Genomic DNA, 27,982 nt, shown 5'->3' with positions numbered 1-27,982 from the left:
AAAGTTTGGCCTGGCCGAACTTACAGCTTATTTACTTGTTTCTATTTTATAATAATCTTTTTTATTTAAACTCACCTTGCCGATGTATAGGCATTGCTGGATTTCGAAACTTCAATTTCCAGCTCCTGCATGCGGGCCTTGGTTTCATCCAACTCTCTTTGCATTTCTACCGACTCCTGTGTGTGCATATCCTCGATTTCCAAGAGATGAGCTCTCAAACGTTCCACATCTTTACGTAGCGTGGCATTCTGCTCCAAGACATCAGCCTTTTCCTCTTGTACCAATTTCTGATTGGTTTGTTCCGTTAGGAGGTTCGTTGTCAAAATATCTGATTTTTCTTTGAGGAAATTAATTTGATCTTGGAATTTTTCTTGTTGTTTTTTCAGCTCCGTAATTGTTGTTTCCAATTGTGGGCATTTATCACAGGGTTTCACGGTGTCTGGAGAGGCCGTGGCGGATGGTTCAGCTGTTTCTGTTTGTGGTTGACCCACCAAGGGTGTTAATCTTTGTATCTCCATATAGTATTGCATATTTTCGGCATGTTTTTGTTGTAAAGCTTTGATTAATTCCTGTTTTTCAAATTGCAGAGTTTCCAGGGATTTTTGCAAATCTGCCGTGGCCAAAAGTTTGGCCTCCAGCTCGGCAATTTTTGCCAGGCTTTCTGTTGAGGTTTCTTCTGCTGCTTTGGTTTTCTCAAGGACTTCTAGTTCTTTCATCATCGAGTCCTGTTTCTCCTTTAAGCTCTTGAGTTCTTCTTGCAGCTCTTGGGTTTGTTGTTGTTTTTCCATGAGCTGCTCCTCAAGTTGAACCTTTTCATTGGCCAGTGTCTCTGCCCCCTGGACATAGGATTGCAAAACTTTAATTTCTTGTTGTAGACTTTCACAAACAATATTCTTTGCCATTAGTTCCTGTTGGAATTTCTCGGCCTCCGCTGAGGATTTGTTTAATTTCTCTTGTAATTCTTGTTGGCTGACCTTCTCCACTTCCATTCTGGTATGCATGGCAATTTCCTGGGCCCTTAGCTGCTTCTCGGCCTCCTCCTTGGCAAGTATGTTTTCTTGGAGACTTTCCTTTTGCTTCTGCATGGCATTGACCAGATCGGCATGATCTCGGGCCAATGTCGACAGCTGTTGTTCCAAGTCATTGCATTTCGCTTGGAATTCTTGGAGCTTTTTACTCTCCTCCTCGTTTTCATGAGCCTTAGAATCGAATTCATTGAATTTCAGCAATAAATTAGACTTCTCCAATTCCAAGGTCTCCACCTGGAGATTTAGATCCTTTTCCCTTGTGGTTAGGCTTTCATACTGCCGCTGAGACTCTCTCAGCTTCTCATTGAGTGTTTGATTTTCCTTTTCCAACTCGTCGATTTTTTCATTCAACTCCATGTATTCCTGTTCTAGGGTACGATTCAGTTTGGTACACTCATCCAGTTGAGTCTCTAGCTGCATGACATTTTCCTCGTTATTTTCGTGGATCGTTTCGAGTTTGTTGCGTTTGTAGTTTTCCAATTCGTTTAAGAGTATTTCGTTGTTTTTCATTAGCTCGTCGCACTGCAGGATGTATTGGGAGATGTCCGCCTCCAGGGTTTTCTTTTCATGATCCCACATTAATTTGCTATCCTGCAAATCCATTACCTCGGCGGACATGTGATTTAGGTCGCGTTGTAGGGAATCAATTTTGCTCAGTTTTTCCTTGAGATTTTTATAGAATATCTCATATTCTTCCAGATTTAGACTTTGTAAATCTGTAGAGGAAGTTGAGAAAGCCTTGAGTAAGCTCTTAAGCTTATCCATTGAAAAGCTTTCGTCATTCGTACTGCTAACACCATCATCATCGCCTTCCTCATCATCCAAATCCGTGACGCATTGTTGTTTTTTGCTGTTAGCAGATCTCTCTTGCAGCTCTGTTTTGAGCTGGGTATTTTCAACACTGAGCTCCTTGAGCTTTTCCTCCAACTCGGCACTATTATTAAGCGTTTCCGTCTCAGCCTCAGCGTTGAGTTTAAGCTGTTGATTTTCATAGGTCAGATTTTGTATTTTCTGTTCCATGGCATTGATCCTCTCCACGGCACCCTTAGAGCTTTGCAATTCTAATTGCAAAGTTTCCTTTTCTTGCTCTGCCAGGATGAGACGTTTCTCCAACTCCAAGGAGTTGTTCATGTACTCCCGCATCTCCTTGATTTCGGCAGCAAATTTCAGTTTCTCTTCATTCAGAGCTTTAAGTTGCTCTTGGGCAATAATGGCCTCTGAAGCTTTTTCTTTCAAATCCGAAATTTTAAATTGTTGATCCTCAAGATCAATCAAGGCCATGCGTAATTTTTCATTGAGCTCATCGTTTTCCTGCTGCAAAGTTTTGAGATTATCCTTGAGGACCTTTAGGGATAATTCCTTTTCCATTTCACGATCTTGTAGCTTCAGAGAAAGGCTGCCATTTTCCAGGGTTAATTCTGAAACACGATTTTCCAAGGCCACAACACGATCTTTAAGCTCTTCCTTGGAGGGTGGGGTGCCTCCCGACGAAGGGGAGTTGGCATCCTTTTCACTGACCACAATAAACTCATCTTCACTTTGTTTGCCATTCGAACTGCTGTTTGAAGATTCGGAGGTCTTTTTGGTTTTTGTCACCTTCAATTGCTCAATTTCTTGGGTGAGTAAATCCAACTTTTGCTGCAACTCCTCCTTGTCGGTTTGGGCCTCTTCAGACACCTCTTTGATACGTTGTATCAACTCTTGATTATCCAAGGTTTTCTTTTCCAACAGACTTTGCAAATCCGACATTTCCACAAAAACCCGTTTTATTTCCAGCGAGCTTTCTTCAAGCTTTTGCTTTAATGTGGCATTTTCCTGGGAAATGGAAAGCTTTTCAGTTTCTGCCTGCTCTTGAGACTTTCTCAGTTTTGCCATTTCCAGTTCAGTTTGCACAAACTTTTCCTCATGTTTTTGCTTTAAGCTCTCATAGTCCTTGGAAACCTTATGGAGTTTTTCCTGCAATTCTGTTTTCAATTCTAAGACATTTTGCATTTCCAGATTATGTTGGGTATCTAATTCTTCCAGAGAATTATTCAATTGTTTATTTTCCTCCTCCAGTTGATGGATGCGTTTTTGCAATTCTCCAGAATTTCCGCCACTGCCTAAACGATGAATTTTCGTTTTCCCCAGGCCCTTGGCAGAGGAACCCAAGGGTATCTCCTCCAATGTGATGTTGACAATTTCATTGCCATTGCCGGAAGAGGTTTCGGAATCGGTTGTTTTGACATTATCTGGTTCCCAGCACCAACTATCTTCCAATGCCCCACTGACGCCACCACCTGCCGCTGCATTATCGATTGGCTGAAATTACAAAAAAAAAGCAGAGATGAAAATTAATTTTAATTGTTTTTCCAACAGCTAAACATGTTTGTTCATAAATTACAGATTTTTATGGAGTCCTAAACTTTTCTTTGAATTTTTATTTCCCAATACATGTGTGTGTATATATGTGTGTGTGTATTTCTGTATAGCTAGCTAGACGACAAAAAGCCATAAAGTCTACGACAAGATTTCATTGTTTATTGCAACTCAATACAAAATGCATTGTCAGGTCTTTTTTTGTTTCGCCGTTTTTGGTTTGTTTTGTCAAGTGTGAATTATTGTTAACTTAAAAAAGGTTTATAGCCTGGGCGATTTTTTGTCGTTTAAGCATTAAATTTAAAAAAATAATAATAATCTAGTATAGATTATTTGCAAACATGTAAGAAAATGTGTTTATTATTGTAATAATTTTATGTTTTCCATTAACACGGGTTGGCTAATTTTTTTAGGTTGAGTTTGCCTGACTTTGGTACTAAATAAGTCATCAAGAAATTAAAAACGCTTAGACACATATAAAAATGTTTATTGTTGCTTAGATATTATCATAAAGATACCCATAAAATTAAATTTATGCAAAACATAGAGGTAGCCAGCTGAGGGGAGAAGGGGAGGGGGGATATTTAAAAAATAAGAAGTAGATATTTGCTGGTATATTAGAAGGAGCGCCATCTATTGGCATAAGACAAATGTTTTATTTCTAAAGTGATAAAATGAAAAGCATACTTTTGGGGTAGCAAGTCAATAACACAAACCACCTGATTCAGGACTTTTGTTGACAGATGTCAATTATAATGTGGATTTGCCAAGGAAATCTTAAAAGAGCGCCATCTATTCTTCAATTATAATGTTGTAAGTTAGTGGTTTTTTTCAGCGTAATATGAGTGTCGAAAATATTGAAGCAACATATACAGGATGAGATAAAAAATGAATTAAATGAAAGCTAAAAATGAAGGAAATAGCATCAACAAGTTTAGATTTGTTCGAATTGGTCACCTTTGGCACGAATTATGGCCTTCAAACGGCCAAAGAAACCGTCACATGCTGCCCGAATGTTGCTCTGCGGTATTTTGGCCCATTCCCGGCGAAGCGCTTGCTTAAGGTGATCGACACTTTGGTATTTTTTAGTGCCAACCTTGCTATCCAAAATACTCCAACGGTTTGGTATATGGGGATTTTGGTGGCCATTGTGTGCTGGCAATGAAGCGAGGAACCTCATTTTGTTACCATTCTTTTGTTACCATTTTTGTGCTGAGTGCCACGGTGCTGAGTCGTGTTGGAATGGCATTTATTCTGATGCCACGGTCGATTAATACGAGCGGAAAGCGACCATCGGCTGTTATGGCGGCCCACACCATCACCATGGCTGGCGCTTGAGTTCTGGTGGCCAACCGAAGGTGCTCACTTTCAGCTGACCTCTTTGGCAAGTAAACACGATCATTTTGTTTGTTTACAAACTGCTGGACAACGAATGTTTTCTCATCGGAGAAAACCAAATTCGACAGTTCACCACTTTCGGCAAAGCGAAGCAACTCTTTAGCTCTTTTGAGTCTATTTTCCTTTTGTTGCGGTGTAAGTTCTTGCACTTTTTGGAATTTCAATGGTTACCCCGAGCTCATTTTTTAATATTTGCGATATGTTTAACTCACGAGCCATTTTTTCGGCCACTGCTTCTTTACTTTTCAACCATTTCTGCTGATGTTGCTGTTTTCATCCGTCCACTTCCTTCTGCGCTACGCTACCAGTATCACGGTAACGAGCGATGGTACGAGACACAAAAGATTTATTCACATTTAAATGCTGGAGTGCTCTAACGATAGCCACTTATGGTTTTCTAGCCAAATATAAAGAAATCACACTAGCACGCTCGAATTCCATCACGAATTACCCAACATATAGCTAACCCAACATACAGAATGTCGGGAGGTACCGTTATATGGCGGCTATATCAAAATATGGACCGATATATCTCATTTTCAATACCAATCATCGTAGAAACAATACAAATTGTTCTGCCAAGCTTTGAAGCTCTATGTCATATAATGTGGGTTGTATCGTGATTTCCACAGACAGACAGACCGACGGACGTCTACAATGAATATTTAGAGATGTTACAAACAGAATGACAAAGTTAATATGACCTCCTTTCAAGATGGAGGGTATAAAATCTAGAGAAAGCATCAAAGCAAATTATCTTAGAGCGACATCTATATTTGACAGTCGGGTATTAGACAGAATAATATAAAAGAACAGCAAATAAAAAATGGAGCATTTAAAATATGCTATGATTTTCTAGCTTTAAACATAGTATGAAAATATAAGACTCAAGTTTGCTATTCTTAAATTCATAATATTGCTATATAGTATTTTAAAGAGTGACATCTATATTTGACAGACAGGTATTAAACAGAATATAAATAAAATTTTTAGGAAAACATATGGGAAGTATTTAAAATGTGATATGTTCTACTAATTTTGAACAAAATTATAATAAGTTTGCTATTCTTAGATTAATAAAGAGCGACATCTATATTTGACAACCGGGTATTATACAGAATAACATAGCAGTACAGCAAATAAAAATAGAGTATTCAAAATATGCTATGATCTTCTAACTTTAAAAATAGTATGAAAATATTAGATTCAAGTTTGCTATTTTTAGATTAATAATATTGCTATATTGTATCGGAAAGAGTGACATCTATATTTGACATATGGGAAGTATTTAATATGTGATATGTTCTGCTTGTTTTGAAGAAAATAGTATGTGCGCTACGTAAGAATATAAGTTTGGAGTTAGCTTTCTTGAATTTATAATTTTATATTTATATTTTTATATCTATATTTTCTCATACAGAACGACATCTGTATTTGGTGCTCGGGTTTTTGTCTGAATAACCTACCATTTTGAGGGCAGCAAGTAAAAAAATTGAGTATTTAAAATGATGATATGTACTACTAGTTTTGACCAAAATACTATGGGCTTTTCTTTCTCTGGATATGATATCCAGTAATTGATATCCTAAAGTATTAAGTGCCTCGTGTCCTTGTTTTCAAATACCCCACATGTGTTAATTGCCGATTGCCACATTTAATTATTTTAAATGCCCAGTTATATTAACCCGCTTTCATTATTGAAAAACGCATAACAATCCAAAATAATTTAATAATTCACTTTCATATTCTAAGTTGAAATTCTCACAAAACCTGTATTGCTTTTTATCTAAGAAATGTTTTTTTTTTTGAGCTTTTTTTGTTTTAGAAATGCAATTTAAATAAATTGAGATTACTTTCATGTCGTGCAGACCATCTGGGCAATAAATAAACGTAATTGTTATTCTTTTTTGGGGGGATATAACTGTTTCAACAACGCAAGTCTTGATAAGAACTCACACAAATAATCAAATAGAGTGATTAGATTTTGAGTTAAGAAAATTAATTTTATTCTTTTTTAAAAAAGTTTAGCTTTTGCAAACAGAAAATAAGAAGAGAATGCAGCCAAGAAGGAAATGCAAATAGGAAAATATACGAATAGACAATATTGGCCTGTTCCTTCGGAACCCACTCCATGGAGAGTCAATAATTTGAATAATCATAACAGAAGTCAAAATATATTTAAATAATCGACCATTGGCTGAGGGTATACATCTGTCGGCAAAATCGACTGATACTTTTTGATTTGTCATTTTACTTTTTGAATTAATTTATTTTATTATCTAGCCCACCATGCCTTTTGACATTTATTGAGCATTCAGCCAACATTTAGTAGATTTTTTCATTGCCTAGCCATCTCCGCTGCGTATAACTGTAGTTTAAAGCGCATGCGTGCAACTGCATATGATTTCGGTTGTTTGAACATTCATTTTATTGGCTTAACAATTCTCATATGTCAGTAATAACGACACGACAGAGACGACATCGTTAATGTCGTTCCAGTTGCTGCCTACAGCAACCAATGCCGATCGGCCAGGGTGGTGGTGGTGCTGTGGTTTTCCAATGAAAAAAGTAATACTACCAACATTTAAAAGAACCATTGAAGCGTCAAAGCTAATCATTAAAACGATACGTTTAGTGGTCACCATAAAAGAGTAAAAAATTTAAAATAAAAAAAAAAATAGAAAAAAGTTTCAGCGTTACGAATTGGAGAGCTAAACTGAGAGAGGTTTATGAATGGAGAATGAAGGAAACGGTGCTATTTTGGAATGTAAGATGGGTAGCACCATCTAGATGTCAAAATCATTTATCATCATCAAAATGTTATTACCGTCATAGAAGGGATTAACAATTGCAAGAGGATCATACCTAGTTAATATTTAAGACAAATTTAAAAGAAAACATGACAAATTGGCATGATTTCCAGTTTCAGATTTGCTAATGTGTTGAATAAAACTCTTTGATTGCATTGGGCGCCATCTGTAGCTCAAATTTAATATTGCACCTTATTGGGGTTTCAAAGAGCATACTTTTCGGCGCAGGCGTCATTTGTTAGAGCAGGGCTATCGTTAGAGCACTCCAGCATTTAAATGTGAATAAATCTTTTGTGTCTCGTACCATCGCTCGGTACCGTGGCACTGATACTGCTGGCGTAGCCCGACGTCAAGGAAGTGGGCGAAAGAAAAACGGTAACATCAGCAGAAATAGTTAGAAAAAAAAGATCGAAACCCGCGTCGCAGTAGCCGAAAAATGGCTCATGAGCTGAACATATCGCAATATTCCATTCGGCAAATATTGAAAAATGAGCTCGGGGTAAAGCCATAGAAATTCCAAAAGTGCAAGAACTTTCACCGCAACGGAAGAAGAACGGAAAATAGACTCAAAAGAGCTAAAGACTTGTTTCGCTTGGCCGAAAGTGGTGATCTGCCGAATTTGATTTTCTCCGCTCCGATGAGAAAAGATTCAGCAGTTTGTAAACAAACAAAATGATCATGTTTACTTGCCAAAGAGGTCAGCTGAGCAGCAAATGTGCACCTTCGGTTGGCCACCAGAACTTAAGCGCCGGTCATGGTGATGGTGTGGGCCGCCAAAACAGTTGATGGTCGCTCTCCGCTCGTATAAATCGACCATGGCATCCGAATAAATGCCGAATATTATCGCGAAAATATTCTGGAGGGTGTATTAAAGCCTTCGGCACGCAAACATTTTGGCTGCAGATTTTGGACATTCCAACAGGACTCAGCACCATCTATGGTTACAAAATGAGGTTCCTCGCTTCATTTCCAGCGCACAATTGCCACCAAAATCTCCGGATACCAATCCGTTGGACTATTGTTTCTGGAATATTTTGAAAAGCAAATTTGGCCTTAAAAATTACCAAAGTGTCGATCTCCTCAAGCAAGCGCTTCGCCGGGAATGGGCCAAAATATCGCAGAGCAACATTCGGGCAGCGTGTGACGGTTTCAATGTGCCGTTTGAGGGCCATAATTCGTTCCAAAGGTGACCAAACTAAACTAATTCTAAAATTAGATGTTATTTCCGAATTTTTTTTGCCTTCATTCAATAAAATTTAAAAAAAAAATTGTAAAAATTATGGCCTTTGACGTTGTTGCAGTTTTTTTATCTACATACTTAATAGGGTCTGTAATGAAACGAGGAGTAACAAACGGAATGGAAAAGTTAGTATACCCTCCATAGAATGGTGGAGGGTATAACGAGACAATTTGTTGATGTTGACGTGTTAAATAAGACTCTTTGATTGCGTTGGGCGCCATCTATAATCTATAATTTTAATATTGTTTTTTATTAGAGCATACTTTTTGGCGCAGTCAAATGAAAGGTAATAAATATTTAACTAACCACTGAACGTATCTCCTCTGGCACCCCACTGCCTACACAATTATAAATAGTTATAAACTTGTGAAAACAATTAACAATCTAATGAGAGAAGATATTTTCAGCTCATCCATACCAACTCAATGACCCAATGCTGTCTAGTTTTTTTTTTTTTTTTTTTTTGTAATGCATGAAAACAATTTAATCAACCATACCCCGGTCAAACATAACTCAACAACAGGCATTTAAACGACAACTAGCCAGCCAGCCCGGCAGCCAGTCATCATTTAAGCCATGCCTTTTTGTGGATGGTCATTGAAACAAAAAGTAGTTCGTCATAGGCCATAGTGCAGAATAATGTCATAGAAAAATGAGTTAAAAATAAAAACTAATTGCAAAACAAAACACATAAAGCTGTAAAAATCTAAATAGAATTATAAAAATTATTACTGTTTCGAAAAAAAAACTCAACTTAATCATCATTTGTTTAAGCACCACGAGTTTAAGTGAGTATGTCAACGAAAAAAAAAAAACTAGAACTACAACAATGTTATAAAATCAATTTGATTATGTTAATTGTTGATGATTGTTATTGTTGTTGGTGTTATTATTTGTGGAGCATAAAAAGTCAAAAGCAATTATTAAAACCACAATAAATTTTGGGTTTTTTTTTTCAATTTGACTTTTTTTGCATGCGACAATAATATTTATCGCAATTTATTAAAGTTCATATATAATCTGTGGTTTGCGGGTTTAAAACGTCATATTAAAAAATCTACCAAACTGAGAATCTAAGAATGATTTATGGATATTTTTAGTTTTAAAATAATCGGAATTATTCCAAAGAATCGTAAAAACATAATCTCCACTATAAAGGAGAGACATTTTTTGAAAAGATGCACAAAAGTACCGATTTTGAAACATTTGAAACAAATTCTTTAAAAAATCCAGATTAATAAAAGGCAAATAAAATAACGAGGGTATTTGAAGAAAACACTTTCAAAAATCCACGTTTATAAGTTAGAGGGTATTTAAAAAAAATCTCGAAAAAATCCACGTTTGCAGGATCGGTATCTGAAAAATTCCGTTTCAAGATTCGAGGATAATGAAAAAAAATCTCCAAAAAAATCCACGTTTACAGAATCGAAAGTATCTGGAAAAAAATCTACCTTTGTATCTCCGATGGTAGTTGAAATTCTTTTATATTCCACATACAGGGTGAGATGAAAAAACTGCAACCAACTTCAGACTGGTGTCATTTCTAGGCCACACGTCCGCAACTGTTAAAATTATTCCAGTGACATTATATATTGTTTACATAACGCCATAACAGCCGATGGTTGCTCTCCGCTCGTATTAATCGACCGTGGCATCAGAACAGAATAAATGCCGAATATCATCGCAAAAATATTCTGGAGGTTCCTCGCTTCATTTCCAGCGCACAATGGCCACCAATATCTGCGGATACCAACCCGTTGGACTATTGTGTCTGGAGTATTTTGGAAAGCAAGGTTGGCACTAAAAACACCAAATTGTCGATCACCTCAGCTAGCGTTTCGCCGGGAAAGGACCAAAATACCGCAGAGCAACATTCGGGCAGCTTGTGACGGTTTCATTGGCCGTTTGAAGGCCATAAGTCGTGCCAAAGGTGACCAATTCGAACAAATATAAACTTATTGTAAAATTTGATGCTATTTCCGACATTCTTTGCTTTCATTCAATAAAATTAAAAAAAAAAATCCACGTTTATAGATTGGGGGGATTTGAAAAAAATCTTCAAAAAAATCCGCTTTTACACCTTCTGAGTATTTGAAGAAAAAATATTTAAAAAATCCATGTTTATAGATTCGACGAGATTTGAAAAAATTCTTTGAAAAATCCCCTTATACACCATCTGAGTATTTGAAATAAAAAAAACTTTAAAAAAATCCACGTTTATAGCTTCGGGGAGATTTGAAATAACAATATTTAAAATTTTACGACTATGGCTCCGAGAGTTTTTTTAAATAATTATTTAAAATTTTACGACTATGGCTCCGAGGGTTTTTTTAAATAATTATTCAAAAAAATCACGCTAACGGTTCTCAGGGTGTTTGAAAAAAATCTTTAAAAAACCCACGTTTATAACTCCGAGGGTATATTGGAGAAGCTCTTTAAAAACCCACGTTTATAGCTCCGAGGGTATATTGGAAAAGCTCTTTAAGAACCCACGTTTAAAGCTCCGATGGTAAATTGGAGAAGCTCTTTAAAAAATCCGCGTTTATAGCTCCGAGGGTATATTGAAGAAGCTCTTTAAATATCTACGTTTATAACACCGAGGATATATTGTAGAAGTTCTTTAAAAAATCCACGTTTAAAGCTCCGATTGTAAATTGGAGAAGCTCTTTAAAAGATCCACGTTTATAGCTCCGAGGTTATATTGAATAAGCTTTTTAAAAAGTCCACGTTTATAGCTCCGAGGGTATATTGGAGAAGTTCTTGAAAAAATCCACGTTTATAGCTCCGAGGGTATATTGGAGAAGCTCCTTAAAAAATCCAAGTTTATATTTCCGAGAATATTTGCAACAAATCTTTAAAAAATCTACGTTTATATCTCCGAGGACATTTGAAAAAGCAATCTTCAAGAATTCACGAAAAAAAATCCTTAAAAAATCCAATTTAACACCTCCTAGTGTATTTGAAAGAAATCTTTGAAAAGTCCACATTTATAAATCAGATTAAAAATATTCTTTGAAAAATCCCAGTTTAAATCTCCTAAAGTACTTGATAAAAAAAAAACTTCTTAAAAATCTAGGTCTGTAGGTCAGAATGTAATTGAAAAAAGTCTTGCCAACGTTCCTTTTCCTGGCCTGCAAAATATAAATAGCAACCCTCTTTGTCTCTAAAAAATTGAATGAATTTTTTCTCAACTATTATTTTTTCAACTTTATTAGTATGTAATATTGTCATATCATTGTTATAATTGCATTTTTCTCAAATCGTTTGTTCAACGGCTACTGGTGTTGGCCACTTAAACTATGCGATTTCACACACACACACTCACACAGTGATAACTAAAATTCTTACTTTCGTTAAATTAATTGTTTGAAAAAAAAGAGAAACGAAAAATAACTCTGTTGACACACGTTTAAATTTCAATTCAAATATTTAATTTATAATGCAATTAAACTGTTACAAACACACGCATGCCGAACACACACACACATTCCGAGCTATTCATTCAGCCAAAGGTTCATTTGGCTATTTCTCACCTGTACCAACAACGATAACAACAACAGAAGCAATAACAAAACAATTTTATTTTCTAAACTTTTAACACTGACCTGAATGATATTTTTTTTCTGTCTTTGCATGAAAACAGTGACAAAAACAACAATTACAACAAATTGGTATATGAATTTTTCTTGTATATAAATTAAAAAACAACAACAAAAACATATGAATGTGAATTTGTTAATTTTAGTCTCTCTCATCTTGACTCAAGCCACTTGAGAAAAGAAACAACCGAGAAATTAACAATTGTAATTTGTAAGTTTTGCTGTTGTTTTTGTTGTTGTTGTTATGATTACAGTGATTGTTGTTCTTGCTGCTGTCATTGTTATGTTGATGACATTAATTATGATATGTGTTGTTATTGTTATTATTTTAGTTACTATCTCTTGATAGTTTGTCTGTCTGTCTGTCTGCCAGCCACCTGTTGTTGACTTTTGACTTTTGCCCCCTTCTGAGGTTGCACTCTCCAAGAGACGACCTCTCAGTCTTGTTCAGTTCACAGCTATTTTTTTATTACAGAGCAAAGGTCTCATGTGCATATTTTATTCTACCCCCAAAGTGATCTCTTAGGTGTAAATTATCTCTTTGGGGGTAATCTGTTATTTCTCTGGCTCTCTGAGCCATTGAGATTGACAAAGAGTTGTAATTGCTTTTCAGACAATTTAATTGTTTGAGATAAAATAAAATGTAATTTTGATTAGATAATTAGTGGAGGTAAAAAAATAAATATTTGCCATTTTGGGAACTATTCTGAGTTAATATTCTTTAAAAAAAAATGCAAAATAACAGTAAAAAGAGACTATAATTCATAGATGGGCAAATTAATGAAAGAGAATTTCTGAAGAGAATTTTAAAATAATTTTCCTTCGTCGAATTTCTACTTATTTAATAATTGTACCCTCAGCCATATGGATGAAAAACTGCAGCAAAGTCAAACTCCATACTTTTAATTTTTTTAATTTTATTGAATTAAAGCAAGAAATGTCGGAAATATCATCAAATTTTAGAATACGTTTAGATTTGTTCGAATTGGTCACCCTTGGCACGAATTATAGCCCTCAAACGGACAATGAAACCGTCACTCGGTGCCCGAATGTTGCTCTGCGATATTTTGGCCCATTCCCGGCGGAGCGCTTGCTTGAGGTGATCGACACTTTGGTATTTTTTAGTGCCAACCTTGCTTTCCAAAATACTCCAGACACAATAGTCCAACGGATTGGTATCCGGAGGTTTTGATGGTCATTGGAACTTCATTTTGTAACTATTCTTGGGTGGCGAGTGCTGACTGCCATGGTGCTGAGCCCTGTTGCGGCCAAAATGTTTGCGTGGCCAAGGCTTAATACACCCTCCAGAATATTTTCGCGATAATATTCGGCATTTATTCTGATGCCACGGTTGATTAATACGAGCGGCGCTTGAGTTGTGGTGGCCAACCGATGGTGCACATTTTCAGCTGACCTCTTTGGCAAGTAAACACGATCATTTTGTTTGTTTACAAACTGCTGGACAACGAATGTTTTCTCATCGGAGCGGAGAAACCCAAATTCGGTAGTTCACCACTTTCGACCAAGCGAAGTAACTCCTTAGCTCTTTTAAGTCTATTTTCTTTCTGTTGCGGTGTAAGTTCCTGCTCTTTTTGGAATTTCAATGGCTTTATGGCTTTACCCCGAGCTCATTTTTCAATATTTGCCAAATGGAATATTGCGATATGTTAAGCTCACGAGCCATTTTTTGGCCACTGCGACGTGGGTTTCGATATAGTCGCTTCTTTATTTTTCGAACCATCTCTGCTGATGTTGCTGTTTTCCTTCGTCCACTTCCTTGACTTGACGGTAACGAGCGATGGCACGAGACACAAAACATTTATGAATATTTAAATGTTGGAGGGCTCCAACGGTAGCCACTTGTGGTTTTCCAGCCAAATATAAAGAAATTACACTATCACACGCCTGAGTTTTTTTTTTTTTTTTTTGAAAATTCTCAGCAAAATGCTTTTGTACGCTCGTAAACAATATAATGAGCTGTCACTGGAATAATTTTAACAGCTGTCGGGCGAGTCGCTTAGAAATGACAGCAGTCTGAAGTTGGTTGTAGTTTTTTCATCTCATCCTGTAGAGCCCAATTACAAAAGATTTCTTTAAGATATTTGCTAGTTTCATTTCGTTTTCATAACTATTATCAACACTTTTTTCTGATTTTTTTTATTAAACAAATTGCCATGTGAGTTTCAGTATTTGACATCATAGATCACAGCATGTATGGCTTGCTTAACTAGGCAATAATATTATATGATGTATCGGTATTACCCAGAGACCCACCCCTCGGCACTTAAATTAAGAAAAAATTAAACAAAATATGAATAGAAAACACCTGTCTAATTAACTAATATTTAAACAGCAACAACAAATAATAATAAGTAACTTATTGTTTCATTACTCACTCATGGAGCCAATTTTACATACATACACATACGAGTATATAAGACGACGACTAAGTGTCAAAAATGAAAAAACGTCAGAATATCTGAGAGGGAAAAAAAACTCTAACAATATCAGTATGAATCAGGCCAACAACAACAGCGGCAACAACAACAAAAAAAAAAAAACAAACAACAATCGATCACAAATGTAGCGACGGAAATCAACAGCCCAGCAACTAGAGACCGACCCCCCTACGAAAAAAGCTGAACAAAAATCGGTTATACAAATATCTATTTCTATCGTTTGGATAGATAACAGGCCGATAAAAAAAACAACCGGGCTAGTAAACAATTAACAACAAATGTTCATATACACACACACACATGCATATATATAGTCACACTTGTTTAAATATATCCCAACATACCAAAAATACAATATAGCTTGAGAACAATATTATAAAAATATAATTTTAATATAATTTTTCAACAATGCTTGAGAAACACTTATGTTCCATAAACTTTTCTCAAATCTGTCCTTTGTTGACAAATTAGTTTTGATTTTTTGTGAAAATTGTCAGAAAGAAATTATTTTCTTTGGCAAAAAACAAAATCACGCGAATTTAGGACCCATTTCTGGACCGAACCCTTAAGGTATGGATGAATAATAAATCCGGGAATCTTTCACATAAATTATTCCAATCCCATTTCAGATCGGAAGCATCAAAAAAGTAGCAGGAATTCAATAGATGTGTAGTCTTAGTGGAAGAGATGCAGAAGTTCAAATAAGGGAGAAGAAAGCGTCAGGGTATCAAGGCCACATGAGGCAGTGACTACTGGGATGTCCATCAAGAAAAAAATGTTAAAAATGATTAAAAACTAAAAAAATAATATTTTATACTATTACAAAAATACGCTTATTATAATATTATTTTTGTAAGCTTATTCTACAATTTCAAGTATAAGCTTATAAATAAGGGTTCCGTTTCGATTATTCTATACTTGTTATACAAACATTTTTCAATGTTTTCTCAAGATTTTCTCAAGCTTAAGGCTTATGTTCATAAGCTTATTGTAATATTATTCTCAAGCCATTTTGGTATGTTGGGATGGGTGTGGGGAATTTTTCTTTTAGAAACTTTGCAGTGGAGAGCAGAGGGATGGAATTGTTTCAAACATACACAATTTTAGGAAAATTTAAAAATTTTAGAAAAAAAATAACTGGTCTTCATTGATCCACCATAGAAACTTGCAATAATTTCCTTGGTATTTGTCTTTGTCTATTGACTATTAATCCATTAATTTATGTTAATAGTTATATTAAATTAATAAAATGCAATGGCTCCACTTAACAATGAATAGAATTATTACTGAAAATAGTTTCAATACACTTTGTTTGGAATACAAAAACAAATGTTCGTAATCAGAAAATTCCCCATTGATGTTGCAATAGTTTAATAAGAAAACTATAACCTGCTACCTGTCATTTGGCTAATATGTCTGTCTATTAGTCTATCAAGTAATAAATTAAAATTTCCATTTAACCATAATTATAAATTGTGAGGTTCAATAAAATTGCATGTCATTCCATTTCTGTGGCCTCTGTGGGGCGGGATGTAAAATAGACAACTTGTTGATGGGTAAGGCAAAATAAATGAGAATCTTGTGGCAATTACAGCCAATTTTTGTAACATTCGAAATTAACGAATTCGAGTGAGTTACCACATAGTAAACTCCACATTTATTTTTAAATGCTGAACGTCGGTGTGCACTTCAATGTATATCTCTTAAATAATTATCAACCTCAAGATGACACTCATTTATCGTATCCCACCTATGCAAAATTTCAATATTTATCCTAGTCAGTGCAAATCATTGCACTGATTGATTTGTTTTACAATCCTGAACAGACCCAGCCCATCTTGAACCCTACGTGGGGAAGCTACCAGAAAAAATGGTTCGATCTGTACCATCTTCATAACAGATCTTGTGTTGATGGTAATATTGAGATGTACCAACTTTGAATAGAATCGGGTGTTAATTTCGCGTTTTATGAGCTTCATGAATATTCAATATTTTGATCCCTTCGTGAGAGAGGGACCTGAAGATCTTGGATTAAACCAGATGCTTATTTCGGATTTTATGATCGTTTTCGTTATTCGTAACTTTGGCCCTTTGTGGGGGAGGTACCAGAACGAATGATCAGATCTCTATCATCCTTAAAAATATCTTGTGTTCATAGACATTTTAAGTTTTGTCAAGTCTGAATGGAATCGAATGTAAATTTCGTGTTTTATGAGCTCCATGAATATTCAAAATTTGTGGGGGATGTACCAGAAGGAGGATATTCTACTTTTACACCACATCTTGGATTACTAAAAATATTGTGATGTGTGTAATTTGAAGAGAACCAGGTGATTATTTAAAATTTTATGATCACTTTGATTATTCAAAAAAGGAAGGTACCAGAAAAAAATTATCCGATCTCTACCATCTTTATAACAAATCTTGGATACGATATTTTCCATCTTCACACCAGACCATGGGTTAATAAAAATATTGTAATGTGTTTAATATGAAGACAATCGGACGCTTAAATTATATTTTATAAAAGTTATATTTATTCAAATGTTTGACCATTTGGGGGGAGATCCTTAATGGAGTGGATCGATATTGTTCATTTTCGCACCTGACCTAGCAAATATTAGGATTTGCAAAGTTGGAGCAAAATCGGATTATCTTTTCTCTTTCTATGCAGTAAATTATTTTCTTTAAAAATGTTGAAATTTCGTGGTGGAGGTACCAAAAGGAGTTGGCCGATATTGCTCATCTCCAAACTCAATCTGAGCTTGACAATAATATTACGATGTACCAAGTTTTAATCAAAGCAGATACATGCTTCGAGAGTTATCGAGCGCACCAGCCAGAAAGATAGACGGACGGACAGACATCGCTAGACCGACTTCCTGAAAATGATTTGGTCCAAAGAGACCTAGGCTTTAAAGAACTAACAACGCAACAGAAAGAAAATAGACTCAAAAGAGCTGAAGAGTTGTTTCGCTTGGCCGAAAGTGGTGAGCTGTCGAATTTGGTTTTCTCCGATGAGAAAACATTCGTTGCCCAGCAATTTGTAAACAAACAAAATGAATGATGATCGTCTTTACTTGCCAAAGAGGTCAGATGAAAATGTGCACCTTGGGTTGGCCACCAGAACTCAAGCGCGTGTCATGGTGATGATGTGGGCCGCCATAACAGCAGCTCGTATTAATCGACCGTGGCATCAGAATAAATGCCGAATATTATCGCGAAAATATTCTGGAGGGTGTATTAAAGCCTTGGGCACGCAAACATTTTGGCCGCAGACCTTGGACATTCCAACAGGACTCCTCACCATCGCACTCGGCACGCGCCATCCAAGAAGGATTACAAAATGAGGTTACTCGCTTCATTTCCAGTGCAGAATGGCCACCAAAATCTCCTGATACCAATCCGTGGGACTATTGTGTCTGGAGTATTTGTGTCGATCACCTCAAGCAAGCGCTTCGCCGGGAATGGGTTGAAATACCGCAGAGCAAGGCCATAATTCGTGCCAAAGGTGACCAATTCGAACAAATCTAAACTTATTCTAAAATTTTATTGGGAAAAAATTGAAAGACTTAAAAGTGCTAGATATTCTAGAAAAGACATTGAAATGAAGGAGGACTCAATCAGGACGAATTCCATCCCCATGCCTAATTAGAATTAAAGAATTAAAATTCATTGAAGCAGGCTCAAGTTTTTTTTTATTGCACAATTCTAACCCACTCTACTCTATAAAAAAACCCGTTTCAAAACAAATTAACTTACCTCGATTTTATTAAATCCATTTCAAAATTTAATAAACAGCCTTTGTCAGGTAACAAATTCAAAAATCAAGAATTCCAAATGCCACTTATATTTCACAAGCATTTTGTTCGAATACCTTTATTACTTTGGCACTTTTTTTCCCCCGATTACATAAAATATTAAATTTTTTGTTAATCATTAATTTTTTTTATTGTCAAATTACAAGTTTATTTTTTCATCACGTCCCAACGAAGCGGCGGGAAATATTTTTTCGAAAAATATTTCAACGTATATTGTATGTCAAAGTTCTTTAAACGAAAAAAAAGTTGAATCAGCAAGAAGAACACAGTCTCAGGCGAGTATTAAATATCGTCGATACTAAAAAGTGTTTTTTTCTTTGCATGAAGATCAGCAACAGCGACGACAACGATTTCGAGTTCTTTGCGTAAAATACTGAAATTGATTAAAACGCGTTTTTTTTTGGTTTAATTGCACTCTTGGCAAAAGTCTATGCAGGCGAACACGGCGAGTAAATATCGGTTTTAATTTGTTGATTTTGAAATTACTTTTTTGTCAAATAATTACTTTTTTTCAAAACGCCCGGTTTTTTTCTCTAACTACCTCAGAGTTACGTTGTTAACGTTGGCTCTTATGATCGACGAATGACAAGACCAACCTGTGGCTCAACTACAGCAACCTCACAACCAAAGCAGCAACAATAAAAATAATAACAACAACATGGTTAACATTTGTGTTGTCACACACATGTATGAGTGAGAGTGAAGGAGGTGTTCCTGTGGCCCTCAATCAAAACGGCAAAAACCGAACATGAGAGTGAGAGAGAGCGAGAAAACACACACCACTGCCAGGTGTACGTGTGTGAGTGTGTATTTTTGGAGAGTTAAAGGTTCTATCGCTGGTGGTTATCACACAATTCAGCCATTATAAAAATGCAACACCTTTTTTTTCAAAATACAATTGTTTATGCACATACATATCTATGTATAGATGTGTGTGTATGTATGATCATGTGAGCATGTGCTACTAATTTCAGTTTGTGTGTGTGCGCATTCAAATAATGTATTTTAACTACACATGCAGCAAGTGTTTTAACTGATCTGAGTATCTGCGAAAAATAAACTGCCACGCTGCTATTACTACCATTTTGTAAGTGTTGTTGTTGTTGTTGTAGTCAAATTATTGTTGACAAATGAGAGCGCGAGAAAGAGAGCCATGGCCAGTAATTTTGTTACACTTTTAATAGATCGTAAATATTTAATAAATTCCTTTTGCAGCTCCTTAAAATACGTCCTTTTCAAAATCTTCTTGATTTTAAGGCCGTTAATAAAGACTCTGTGGTCCCTCAATTCTACTTGAAAAGCTCTGTACCTTCAGCTCGTCTATAGCGACTCACTGGCCCCGACTCGTCTATAGGGACTCACTGCCCTTGTCTACAAAGCTGGGCCTTCAGCTCAGGCTATAGGGACTCATCGGGGTTTAAGTTTGTCTATAGGGTCTTACTGGGCCTCCAGCCCGCCTTTAGAGACTCGCTGGGCCTTCACTTCGCTTTTAGAGACTCATCGGGGCTTCTGGTCTATAAACGGCCTTCAACGCCTTTGTCTATATTTTCGGCTCGTCCACACAGACGATCTTCACAACGTCTATACAGACGATCATTCCTACGGCTATACAGACGATCTTTAGCTCGCATATAAAGACGATCTCTGGCTCGTCTATAGAGACGATCTATTTAGAGACGGCCTTAAGCTTGTCCGTCTCTAGAGACGACCTTAAGCTTGTCCGTCTATAGAGACACCTTAAGCTCGTCCGTCTATAGAGACGACCCTTAACTCGTCTGAGGGAGACGACTTTTAACTCGTCCGTCTATAGAGACGACCTTAAGCTCTTCCGTCTATAGAGACGACCTTAAGCTCGTCCGTCTAAAGAGACGACCTTAAGCTCGTCCGTCTATAGAGACGACCTTAAGCTCGTCCGTCTAAAGAGACGACCTTAAGCTCGTCCGTCTATAGAGACGACCTTAAGCTCGTCCGTCTATAGAGACGACCTTAAGCTCGTCCGTCTATAGAGACGACCTTAAGCTCGTCCGTCTATAGAGACGACCTTAAGCTCGTCCGTCTATAGAGACGACCTTAAGCTCGTCCGTCTATAGAGACGACCTTAAGCTCGTCCGTCTATAGAGACGACCTTAAGCTCGTCCGTCTATAGAGACGACCTTAAGCTCGTCCGTCTATAGAGACGACCTTAAGCTCGTCCATCTATAGAGACGACCTTAAGCTCGTCCGTCTATAGAGACGACCTTAAGCTCGTCCGTCTATAGAGACGACCTTAAGCTCGTCCGTCTATAGAGACGACCTTAAGCTCGTCCGTCTATAGAGACGACCTTAAGCTCGTCCGTCTGTAGAGACGACCTTAAGCTCGTCCGTCTATAGAGACGACCTTAAGCTCGTCCGTCTATAGAGACGACCTTAAGCTCGTCCGTCTATAGAGACGACCTTAAGCTCGTCCGTCTATAGAGACGACCTTAAGCTCGTCCGTCTGTAGAGACGTCCTTAAGCTCGTCCGTCTGTAGAGACGACCTTAAGCTCGTCCGTCTGTAGAGACGACCTTAAGCTCGTACGTCTGTAGAGACGACCTTAAGCTCGTCCGTCTATAGAGACGACCTTTGGCTCGTCTATTGAGACTTTCAGCTCGTCTGAAACGCCTTACATTAGCTCGTCTGGAAACACCCCTCAGCTCGCATACGACCTTCGTCTCGTCTATGGAGACGAAAATTCGCTCGTCTAGAAAGACGCGTTTCGACTTTACAGAACGCCCTCTGTCTGGTTTGTAGATACTTCCTTAAGCTCGTCAAGAAAGGCTCCTTCAGCTCATCAAGAGAGAATAATTTCAACTCGTTCAGAGAGACTTTCTTTCTGCTCGTCAAGAGAGACTCCCTTCAGCTCGTCAAGAGAGACTCCCCTTCAGTCCGTCAAGTGATACTCCCTTCAGCTCGTCAAAAAAGACTCCCTTCAGCCCGTATAGAAAGACTTTTTCAGCTCATCAAAAGAGACTCCTTTTTAGCTCGTTAAGAGATCCCTTTGGCTCGTGTAAAGATACTCCCTTTTGGTTGTGTAGATAGACTCCCTTCCGCTCGTCAAAAAAAGACCCAATTCAGGTTCAGGACACGTTTGACCGTCAGCGTCCATTTAAAAACTCGCTGGCCTGCTTAGCTTAGCTCGGCTATAGAAGTACCCGCTGCCCCGTGAGCTCAGCCTATAGAAGCACTGTCTCTCTCTCTATTGTCAGCTCCTCTATAGTAGCTCCCTGATCCTATATCTCCCCTATAACGTGACCCTTAGTCGTTAGCTCGTCTTAGCTTACCAATGACGATCTTTTGGACCTCCTTTAGCTCGACTATATCAAGCCTTTGATCCCTCAGCTGTTCAGTAACAAAACCTTGGTCCCCGGGAGTGAACATTACAGCACCGTGACTCTTCAGCCCCTTACATGAAGAATGAAGATCCCCTTCAGAATCCAAAGAAATGAAATCCGCTGAACGAGTTGTCAAACATAAATCTTTACCGAACATAAAACCACATTCATTTTAATCAATCCAAGCTATGGGCTATTCCTTTGTTGGCTTGTGGTCAGTTCAATGGAATATCCAAGTGGTGGTCAAATTTATTATTTCAATGCTGCTCATTGTTTACGTAATAGAGTAGAGCAAAAAAATGTATTTTATTTTTTTCATATATGTATGTGTGGGTAAATGCTTGACACAGCTATGGAAGGGTTCATTGATTCTTGGAATTGTAAGAATTCAGGAAAATAACAAGAAATTGTGGGGAAACGAGGGAATTCAAAGAAAATATCCATAAAAGAAGTATAGTAGGTTTTCAACCCTTAGAAGTCTCAAAATGCTCGACTATATATTGAAAACCTACAGAAGGTTCAAATAATACCTTTAAGAAGAGGTTTTTATGGGCGATTCGATTTTGACGATTTCGTAATCTATGTTACAGGGTGTTCCTGGGCGATTTTAACCTCGAAAATAATACAGTCCTCCTAGGAAATGTCGTCGCGGGTATTTGATGATACTATTATGACGACTATTATCTGGGAGGGGTTAAAAAGGTAATTATTTGAACAGTGGAACCTTTAAAATTTTAAAATTTAATAAAAATAAAAAAATAACTTTAAAAGTTTCCACTGTTCACAAATAACTACCTCGCTTTTATAACCCCTCCTAGATAACAGTCGTTATTATAGTTTTACAAAATACCAGCAACGACATTTCCTCGGCTCCCTGGCGGTATTATTGCCGAGGTTCAAAACGCCCATAAACACCCTGCAACATAGATAACGAAATTTTTCTAGTTGACTCTACTGTCGTTCCCGTTTTTTTATTATTTTTTTAATACAAAAATAAACAAAAAATCAACGACAGAGAGGAAAAATAATACCAAAAAAACGACAAAAGGAATACGAGAACCAACATACGTAAAACGAGAAAAACGTAAGTAAATATAAGACCGACGCGATCGTGCATTTTTGTTCATTCTTTCTGTTTATTGTTTGAACACTCAGTCAGCCAGTCAGCCACTCACTCCGTCGTCAGTTACTCCAGCAGATACGACAAAGTAAACAAAATTTTTCTGTCGTCATTTGTCTGCATATCGGAGTAGTGGTTCTGGCGGTGTATTGCAGGCCCATGGCATTACCTAGAAATGGTTACCCATATATATATATGTATGTATGTGTGGGTTCCTTTACTCCGTAAAAAAAGCAAACAAACACCAACAAAACGTTATAAAAGATTACAAATGTGCTATCATCATTAGCTTTGTGTGTTTATCGTTTAATGCACTGTGCAAACAGAAGATATCGTTTAATGTAGAGTTGCCAGGTGGATTAGTTTTCGGTGGTGATAATGCCTTTACAACTGTACCGCACGATTTTGCGTAATTTGAAGATTAGGGGTCTTTTGGGAATGGAGACTATATTATTTCAACCTAAATTCAACTTTTAAAACAATAATGTTACTTTCAGGACCAATGGGTTTTAAAGTCCATTAACGGGTTTTTAAATGGACCCTTTAAATAACTCGATTGAGGGTTTATTAGTATTGCAAATATTCCCGGCTTCTTTGCAATAATATTGCCGAATTTTACCAAATAAAGATTCCAAGAAATCTTTACTCAAATATTTTGTTAAGTGTAAAAAAGGGTGTAACTTCTTTCCGCCTTATTTTCTAAATAAAACTTAGACCATGGGTCTCTTTGGACCAAATCCGTTTCAGGACATTTGGAGTCGATCTAGCGATGTCCGCCCATCTGTCTGGCTGGCTGGTGCGCACGAAAACTCTCGAAGGGAGTATCCGATTTGGCCCAAACTTGGTACATCGTAATATTATTGCCAAACTTAGATCGAGTTCGGAGATGGGCAATATCGGTCCACTCCTTCTGGCAACTCCCCCACAAAATGTCGAAATTTTCAAAAAAAATATTTTTCTGCACAGAAAGAGAAAGGATAATCCAATTTTGCTCCATATGTGCTAATCCTAATATTTGCAACAGTGCTATGTCAGGTGCAAAAATGGACAAAATCGGTTCACTCCATCAAGTATCTCCCCCACAAAGGGTCAAAAGTTTGAATAATTATAACTTTTATAAAATGTGATGCAAGAGTCCGTTTGCTTCAAACTTCACACATCCTAATATTTTTATTAACCCAAGGTCTGGTATGAAGATGGAATATATCGATCTACTCCTCCTGGGAACTCCCACACAAAAGGTTGAAACAAAAAAAAAATTCCCCACAAAAGAGAAAGGATAATCTGATTTTGCTCACACTTTGCTAATCCTAATATTTGCATCAGTGCCAGGTCAGGTGCAAAGGTGGACAATATCGGTTCACTCCATCAAGTACCTCCCCCACAAAGGGTCAATATTTTGAATGATTATAATTCTTATAAAATGTGATCTAACAGTCCGATTGTCTTCAAAGTACACACATCACAATATTTTTATTACCCAAGGTCTGGTATGAAGATGGAATATATCCGTAAACTCATCTCAACTCATATCTGAATATTTCCATCAACACAGGATCAGTTATAAAAACGGTAGAGTTTCGAACATTTTCTCTGGTATCTTCCCCACAAAGGGTCAAAGTTTTGAATAACAAAAACGATTATAAAATCCGAAATAAGAATCCGTTTCTCTTCATATTTCACACATCCCATTATTTCTATTAACACAAGATCTGCTGTAAAGATGGTAGAGATCGGAAAATTCCTTCTGGTACCTCCCCCACAAAGGGTCAAAGTTTTGAATAACCAAAAGGATTATAAAATCCAAAATAAGAATCAATTTCTCTTCTCATCTCATTATTTCTACTAGCACAAGCTCTGCTGTGAATATGGGATATATCGGTCCACTGCATATGGTACCTCCCCCACAAATGGTCGAAATTTTTAACATCCATGAAGCTCATAAAACGCGAAATGAACACCCGATTCCATTCAGACTTGGCACATCTCAATATTTCTATCGACACAAGTTCTTTTATAAAGATGGTAGTGATCGGAACATTCCTTCTGGTACCTCCCTCACAAAGGGTCAAAGTTTTGAATAACCAAAACGATCAAAGAATGCGAAAAAATCATCCAATTCTCTTCAAATTTCACACATACAAACATTTTTGTTAGCACAAAATCTATTGTGAAGATGATACATATCTGCGAACCCCTTCTGTTACCTCACCCACGAAAGGGTCAAAATTTTCAATGCTTTTATCTGTCATAACTTGCGAAAAAAGTAAGCGTTTCTTTACATCTTGCCATGTTTAAATATTTCTCTCAACCAGAAACCTGAGGCGAATAAGGAATTTATAATTAAAAAAAGGAACGCGTCGGTCGACAATATCTGGTAACTCACGCAAATTTTAACATGACACTTAAGTTTGTCGACAAGGGTTCCCTACACTTTAGCTCCATAAGGACCCCCAAGTCCTTTAGTTGATCTATGAAGTATACGTGATCTCTCAGCTCATTTACATCGACTCGCTGTCCGTCAGTGCATCTATGAAACTAGTCTCACTCACCTCTTCTATGTGGACTTCCTGGCCCTTAATTTGCATATAAAGACTCCATGCCCCCTTAGCTTATATTAAGAGTATTATTAGTATTATTATAATTATTATTGACTGTACCTAATTTAAAGCATAAAGTTTCACAGCAAATATTGTTACAGGTACATTTTTGTGTGTCATTTAACCAAACGATAAGTTCGAGGCTCCCAACCATTACACCATGCAATTCAAATAACTGCGCGCAAAGATAGCACCAAATTAGAAAACGTTTTTCCAAAACACCTAATAATATCACCAACATAGACGCGTCGTTGTCGTCGCCATCGGTTGTCGCTCGTTTGGGTTTTCACGTTTATTTTGTTTTTCACAAAAAATAAAAAAAATTGTTAAATATAGGACAAAAACCTTGCTTAAACATTCATCATACTTATCGGGTTTTAAAAATAAAACAAACACAAATAAAGAACGAGCGAACGAACCAGACAAACAAAACAAACACAGCGAGCATAACGAGCACTGCTGGTAACGAAACAGCTAAATAATTACCCATACACTCTCGCATGTACAAAAGGTGGGGAAAATCCAAAATTACCTTTAATACACAACAAATGTTCTCTCTCTCTCTCTTTGTAGGATTTTCGAAAAGGTGAGAGTCATGCAAATGATTATGAGGATATGATTGTGTTTATCCCGTTGTGGAGAAAAACCACATAGTTTAAAGATCTGCATATTAGCAGCACACGCAACGTTAACCAATGAGAAAGAGAGTAAGAGCTAGTAAGAAAGGAAAATGCGCCTTATCGGAAAGCGTTAAAATGTATGCATGAAAAATCCAAACTTAAAGTCTGCTTAAGAGTTTATTTAAATGAAAAATCCTTCTATTCTTTTTCTATAGACCTTAGATAGATCCACTTATACAAGACCAACGAGCATACTCTATTTTTCCCTGGCGCTCGAATAAGAGCGAACATGTTTTGCTCGTCTAAGGGAGGAACTAAAATTCGCTCAAAATCGATCTTAACCCACGGCTGCAAACCAAACAAAACGGAACACTTAAGGGTATTGTCGCCAATCTGTACCAACAAAGCAAATGATGGTGTTGTTGCTTTTGTTGTTTTTGTACTCTTAATAAATCGGTCTCGCGCTGCTACTATTTTTCTCTCCTTGGCTTTTGCACACACATCCAATCAATGACTCCCTTTTCTTCAGCTCTTCCCTAGAGTATTCGTAGTCTTTCATCATCTATGTCGACTCGCTGGACCGTGAGTAAACCTATGTGTACAGATTTCATGACCCTTCAGCTCATCTATAAAGCCTTCTTTGCCTCTTTCTTATCAACTTAAACTGATTCAAACTTCAATTTCTCTATAATGGCTTCCTTCCTCTCATTGGTAAAGCATCCGTGGTCTCTGATCTACGTCGACTCGCTGGTCCGTTAGTGCATCTATGAAACCCAATGACCCCTCACCTCATTTATTAAGGCTCACTGACCTCTTCTATGTAAACTCCCTGGACTTAGTTGTTTATCTTTTGTGTATAAGAACTTTAGCTTGTGTATAAAGATTCCATGGTCCCTCAACTCATCAACGTAGACGCATTGACACCTCGGCGTATCTATAAGGCCAATTGACCTATAAGTATTCCCAGGCTTTTAACTGTGCTATGTAGACTCCCATGCTTTGAGCTCATATATAGTAACTGCCTGGCCTGTCAGTTCGTCTATAGAGACTGATTGGTTCCTAAGTTAACCTATGTAGATTCAATGAAATTTTTGCTCGTTTGCAAGGACTCCGTGGCTATAAAAAAAGACTCCTTTAGAAGCAGCTCGTCTAGAGAGACTCCCTGGCCCTTCAGCCCGTCTAGAAAAACTCCCTGACCCTGCAGCTCATCTAGAGGGACTTCCTAGCCCTTCAGCTCGTCTAGAGAGAATCCCTGAACCCTCAGCTCGTCTAGAAAAACTCCCCGACCCTGCAGCTCATCTAGAGGGACTTCCTAGCCCTTCAGCTCGTCTAGAGAGACTCCCTGAACCTTCAGCTCGTCTAGAAAAATTCCCTGACCCTGCAGCTCATCTAGAGTGACTCCCTGGCTCTTCAGCTCGTCTATTTAAACTCTCTGGCCCTCCAACTTTTCCATATAGACTCCCTGGACCTTCATCCCGAATATTTAGACTCTCTGACCCCTCAGCTCGTCTATATAGAATTCCTGGTTCTTCAGCACGTCTATTTAGATACCACGCCCTCCAACTCGTCCATTCTTT

At 37.2% G+C, this 27,982-nt stretch overlaps 1 protein-coding gene and 1 long non-coding RNA gene across 3 annotated transcripts in view; one reads left to right on the top strand and one right to left on the bottom strand.

Annotated features, from left to right (window-relative positions):
- Positions 1-27,982, bottom strand: part of LOC101898944 (thyroid receptor-interacting protein 11) — a 97,505-nt gene that overhangs the window by 12,312 nt on the left and 57,211 nt on the right. Inside the window, exon 3 of the mRNA XM_005180854.4 lies at positions 76-3,329. Within this exon, the coding sequence (XP_005180911.2) occupies positions 76-3,329 (3,254 nt within the window). The remainder of the gene's footprint in view (positions 1-75; positions 3,330-27,982) is intronic.
- Positions 15,010-15,722, top strand: LOC131802223 (uncharacterized). 2 transcript variants are annotated; one of them, XR_009342086.1, is made up of 2 exons: positions 15,010-15,462; positions 15,558-15,722. It is a non-coding gene; the product is annotated as an uncharacterized LOC131802223 (long non-coding RNA). The 2 variants fall into 2 exon arrangements; XR_009342085.1 differs by having other exon boundaries at positions 15,522-15,722.

The sequence above is a fragment of the Musca domestica genome, unplaced genomic scaffold, assembly GCF_030504385.1.
Source record: "Musca domestica strain aabys unplaced genomic scaffold, Musca_domestica.polishedcontigs.V.1.1 2, whole genome shotgun sequence".
In the NCBI taxonomy this organism is placed as follows: domain Eukaryota; kingdom Metazoa; phylum Arthropoda; class Insecta; order Diptera; family Muscidae; genus Musca; species Musca domestica.
The sequence above is the reverse complement of the archived record's forward strand: the minus strand, read 5'-3'. Positions and strand labels throughout refer to the sequence as shown.